The 6,000-nt window shown below is 50.9% G+C and overlaps 1 protein-coding gene across 1 annotated transcript in view; it reads left to right on the top strand.

Annotated features, from left to right (window-relative positions):
* The first annotated feature begins 436 nt into the window (after window positions 1–436).
* The window catches only part of dab2ipa (DAB2 interacting protein a), a 38,174-nt gene continuing 32,610 nt past the window's right edge, over window positions 437–6,000 (top strand). Inside the window, exons 1-2 of the mRNA XM_044335383.1 lie at window positions 437–709; window positions 3,801–3,907. Of these exons, the coding sequence (XP_044191318.1) occupies window positions 608–709; window positions 3,801–3,907 (209 nt within the window). The 5' untranslated portion in view covers window positions 437–607. The remainder of the gene's footprint in view (window positions 710–3,800; window positions 3,908–6,000) is intronic.

Raw genomic sequence — 6,000 nt, 5'->3', positions numbered from 1 at the left:
TGAGACGCATGTTTGTCCCTGACATCAGAAAACAAGTCTGTCTTCTTTCTTACGAATAAAAATATTAGTACAGAAAAATTCAAAAAAGCGAGCTGCCCTCCTGCGAGCGTCACCGCAGCAGCTCTCTGTGAGGACAAAGAGATGACATCATGGGTCACATGACTTGGTGACCAATGGTGATTGGAGGAATGGGGTCGGTGGGCAGAGCTCAGGTGGAGGTGCAAGAAGCTGAGGACTCTGGGAAATTGAGTTTGGCAAATTCATATGTAGAGTTCCAGTCGTACCTGTCGAAATATTACAACTTGTTTTTCTTGAAATATTCTGACTTTTAACCAGATGTGTGTCTACGGAGCAGAGGAATAAGATCAATCAGGCTATAAAATCACCAGAATGACCCTTCAACGTGTTTCTCAGCAGAGACACAGAGACGAGCTGATATTATTATTAATATAATAATAATCAGAGAAACGTGTTTTCTGAATCAGCATCAGACTGAAGCCACTGACTCTGGTCACCATGGTGACGATGACACTACCAGTTACCATGGCTACAGCTGTGGAGACAACATTGCTGACTGCTGCCGAAAAAAACTACAGACACACCCACAATGCATTTCTGCCTCTCTGTTCCAGATGGTCAGGAGAGAGGACTGCGCCGGCAGAGCATGCCCAGTAGCTCCGCCCTGGACACGCCCACCACCAGGGTGACGGTGAGACACACACACACACACACACACACACTGAGACACACACACACACACACACACACACACACTGAGACACACACACACACACACACACACTGAGACACACACACACACACTGAGACCGCTGAGACACACACACACACACACATACACACTGAGACACACACACACACTGAGACACACACACACACTGAGACACACACACAAACACACACTGAGACACACACACACACACACACACACACACACTGAGACACACACTGAGACACACACACACACTGACACACACACACAAACACACACACACACACACACACTGAGACACACACACACACACACACACTGAGACACACACACACACACACACACACACACACACACTGAGACACACACACACACACACTGAGACCACTGAGACACACACACACACACACACACACACACACTGAGAGACACACACACACACACACACACACACACACTGAGACACACACACACACACTGAGACACACACACACACACACACACACACACACACACACACTGAGACACACACACACACACACACACACACACTGAGACACACACACACACTGAGACACACACACACTGAGACACACACACACACACACACACACACACACACACACACTGAGAGACACACACACACACACACTGAGACACACACACACACACTGAGACACACACACACACACACTGAGACACACACACACACACACACACTGACACACACACACACACACACACACACACACACACTGAGACACACACACACACACACACACACTGAGACACACACACACACACACACACACACACTGAGACACACACACACACACACTGAGACACACACACACACACACTGAGACACACACACACACACACACACACTGAGACACACACACACACACTGAGACACACACACACACACTGAGACACACACACACACACACACACTGAGACACACACACACACACTGAGACACACACACACACACACACACACACACACACACACACACACACTGAGACACACACACACACACTGAGACACACACACACACACACACACACACACACACACACACACACACTGAGACACACACACTGAGACACACACACACACTCCCGCTCAGATCACTCTGCTGTTTCCATGGTGACAGGAGTTGAGCTGTAGCTCAGCTGACTGTCTCCACCTGCAGGTGAGAAAGTGACATCACCACAGTGTGACATCACCACAGTGTGACATCACCACAGTGTGACATCAGCTGCTGACATCACAAGAGAAATAAACAAGCTTTTTATTTATTTTAACTTTATTTAAATAATATTTTTAATAAGTTAAAGAAGAAAAACGGAGCAGGCCAACAAGTAAACAACAAGTAAACAACAAGTAAACAAACACAAACAGACGCATTGGGAGCGAATGTCACATGATCTATCAGGCGTCTGCGGCGGACCAGCTGGTCGCCACGGCTACAGAAATGTTTCAGTAATAATCTACATGTGAGACGTCACCTTAATAACAAAGTTTTATTTGACCTTTGACCTCAGCAGCAGATCAGAAGCATTATGGGATGTTTTTGATTTTTTCATATTTCTTTATAAAATTATTTGTTAAATTAATCTGCCAATCACCTCCTCCTCCTCTCTCCTCCTCCTCTCTCCTCCTCTCTCCTCCTCTCTCCTCCTCCTCTCTCCTCCTCTCTCCTCCTCTCTCCTCCTCCTCTCTCCTCCTCCTCCTCCTCTCCTCCTCTCTCCTCCTCCTCTCTCCTCCTCCTCTCCTCCTCCTCCTCTCTCCTCCTCCTCTCTCCTCCTCTCTCCTCCTCCTCTCTCCTCCTCCTCTCTCCTCCTCTCTCCTCCTCTCTCCTCCTCCTCTCTCCTCCTCCTCTCTCCTCCTCCTCTCCTCCTCTCTCCTCCTCCTCTCTCCTCCTCTCTCCTCCTCTCTCCTCCTCTCTCCTCCTCCTCTCTCCTCCTCTCCTCCTCTCTCCTCTCTCCTCCTCCTCGTCCTCTCTCCTCTCTCCTCCTCCTCCTCTCTCCTCTCTCCTCCTCCTCCTCTCTCCTCCTCCTCTCTCCTCCTCCTCTCTCCTCCTCCTCCTCCTCTCTCCTCCTCCTCTCTCCTCTCTCCTCCTCCTCGTCCTCTCTCCTCTCTCCTCCTCCTCCTCTCTCCTCCTCCTCTCTCCTCCTCCTCTCTCCTCCTCTCCTCCTCTCTCCTCCTCCTCTCTCCTCCTCCTCTCTCCTCCTCTCTCCTCCTCCTCCTCCTCCTCTCTCCTCCTCCTCTCTCCTCTCCTCCTCCTCTCTCCTCCTCCTCTCTCCTCCTCTCTCCTCTCTCCTCCTCCTCTCTCCTCCTCTCTCCTCTCTCCTCCTCTCTCCTCCTCTCTCCTCCTCTCCTCCTCTCCTCCTCTCCTCCTCTCCTCCTCTCTCCTCCTCTCTCCTCCTCTCCTCCTCTCTCCTCCTCTCTCCTCCTCTCTCCTCTCTCCTCCTCCTCTCTCCTCCTCTCTCCTCTCCTCTCTCCTCCTCTCTCCTCTCTCCTCCTCTCTCCTCCTCTCCTCCTCTCCTCCTCTCCTCCTCTCTCCTCCTCTCTCCTCCTCTCCTCCTCTCTCCTCCTCTCTCCTCTCTCCTCTCCTCTCTCCTCCTCTCTCCTCTCTCCTCTCTCCTCCTCCTCTCTCCTCCTCTCTCCTCTCCTCCTCCTATCTCCTCTCCTCCTCCTCTCCTCTCTCCTCCTCTCTCCTCTCTCCTCTCTCCTCCTCCTCTCTCCTCCTCTCTCCTCTCCTCCTCCTATCTCCTCTCCTCCTCCTCCTCCTCCTCCTCTCTCCTCTCCTCTCTCCTCCTCTCTCCTCTCTCCTCTCTCCTCCTCCTCTCTCCTCCTCTCTCCTCTCCTCCTCCTATCTCCTCTCCTCCTCCTCTCTCCTCCTCCTCTCTCCTCCTCTCTCCTCCTCTCTCCTCCTCTCCTCCTCTCCTCTCTCCTCTCCTCCTCTCTCCTCCTCCTCTCTCCTCCTCCTCTCTCCTCCTCTCTCCTCCTCTCTCCTCCTCCTCTCTCCTCCTCCTCTCTCCTCCTCTCTCCTCCTCCTCAGGGCTTCCTGTCCCGGAGGTTGAAGCAGTCTCTTCGTCGTACTCACTCTCAGCCTAAACTGTCTCGTCACAGCAGCATGAGGTCGGACCTGATCGCCGCTGACAGCAGGTAATCATCCATCAAGTTACCCAGAATTCCAGTGGGCAGATCTGTTTCATTTTATTAGCCACAGAACTCCTGAAACGAGAACAAGTTCATGTCTCGTCCTGTTAAAACGTCCAAACCAGCAGCTGCTTGTGGTTTGGACCAATCGTGGCGTTTGGTGTGGCGGTAAATGACGTCATTCAGGTGGAAGATGCACAAATCTCACCTGCCAACAAACATGATGCCATAGACGAGCAAAACAATTCCCAGATGTTCCTAGATGTTCCCAGATGTTCCTAGATGTTCCCAGATGTTCCCAGATGTTTCCAGATGTTCCTAGATGTTCCTAGATGTTCCCAGATGTTCCTAGATGTTCCCAGATGTTCCCAGATGTTTCCAGATGTTCCCAGATGTTCCTAGATGTTCCCAGATGTTCTCAGATGTTCCTAGATGTTCCCAGATGTTCCTAGATGTTCCCAGATGTTCCCAGATGAGGTTTGGTTCAGTGACATCAACATATTGAACATTAGAGCTGAAATATTGTCGTCTCTGTGATGAGCAGGAAGCCAAACAGACGTTCTGTTCGTCAGTCTGTCGTTAGTTTGAGTGACAGCTGTCATCTCGCGGTCGCAGTAACTGTGAGGCGGAGCGCCGCTGCAGGTCAGGTGACGTATATATATATGTGACAGATTTCAGGCTTTAATCCAACAGTGAACTTTGTTTCCTGTTTCCAACTGTGAGTTTTTTAAAAAGCGTAACTACGATCGTCCCCTGACCTTAACCCTGTAGTTATTATTGTAGCCATGACGACGAAGGTGGGCTAACTTTAAGGAAGTAGTAACTTTAACCCACCACATGTTTCTCTGACCTTAAAGTGATCATTTTAACCCAAACCATCATCTTTAAACCTAACCAGACCTGAACCACAGCGCTGCCACATCATCAAACATCATTATTGATTAACAGCGATGACGTCGTCCTGCTGATTACTGCTGATAGAGACCAGATTAGAAAACGCTGCTATGTGTCGTTCTGGAGTCACGTGATCACAGATCTGGATTTAATGTGGAGGACGTGTTGCAAAAGACACAACATATAAAGATGGCGATAAGAAAACTGGTCAGCAGGGAAATCCAAGAGAACAACTTCAGCCTGTTGGACCAGAACTCATCAGTTCTTACATCTTGCTGGTGTGATGTCATTTGCAGCCAGAGTCTGCGCAGTAGAGTCGGGGGGGCGAGGATGATGGCCCACGATGGAGGTAAACCAGTCAAAACCAGCCGCTAACCAGCAGCTACAGCTGGGAGTGAATCACACATGAAAACGTTCATCAGCGTTTTCCAGCAGAAACAGCTGCAGCCACTCGGCTCGTCTGACGCATCTGACAGAGATCTGAGGGTATCTGACGGAGGGCTGAGGGCATCTGATGGAGGTCTGACACATCTGATGGAGGTCTGACACATCTGATGGAGGTCTGACACATCTGATGGAGGTCTGACACATCTGAAGGAGGTCTGAGGGCATCTGAAGGAGGTCTGACACATCTGATGGAGGTCTGATACATCTGATGGAGGTCTGACACATCTGAAGGAGGTCTGACACATCTGACAGAGATCTGAGGGCATCTGATGGAGGTCTGACACATCTGACGGAGGTCTGACACATCTGACGGAGGTCTGAGGGCATCTGAAGGAGGTCTGAGGGCATCTGATGGAGGTCTGACACATCTGACAGAGGTCTGAGGGCATCTGACAGAGGTCTGACACATCTGACGGAGGTCTGAGGGCATCTGACGGAGGTCTGAGGGCATCTGACAGAGGTCTGACACATCTGATGAAGGTCTGAGGGCATCTGACGGAGGTCTGAGGGCATCTGATGGAGGTCTGACACATCTGACGGAGGTCTGAGGGCATCTGACGGAGGTCTGAGGGCATCTGACAGAGGTCTGACACATCTGACGGAGGTCTGAGGGCATCTGAAGGAGGTCTGAGGGCATCTGATGGAGGTCTGACACATCTGATGGAGGTCTGACACATCTGATGGAGGTCTGACACATCTGACAGAGGTCTGAGGGCATCTGACAGAGGTCTGACACATCTGACGGAGGTCTGAGGGCA

Source organism: Thunnus albacares, chromosome 2, assembly GCF_914725855.1.
Source record: "Thunnus albacares chromosome 2, fThuAlb1.1, whole genome shotgun sequence".
Lineage (NCBI taxonomy): Eukaryota > Metazoa > Chordata > Actinopteri > Scombriformes > Scombridae > Thunnus > Thunnus albacares.
This window is presented reverse-complemented; position numbering and strand designations above follow the sequence as displayed.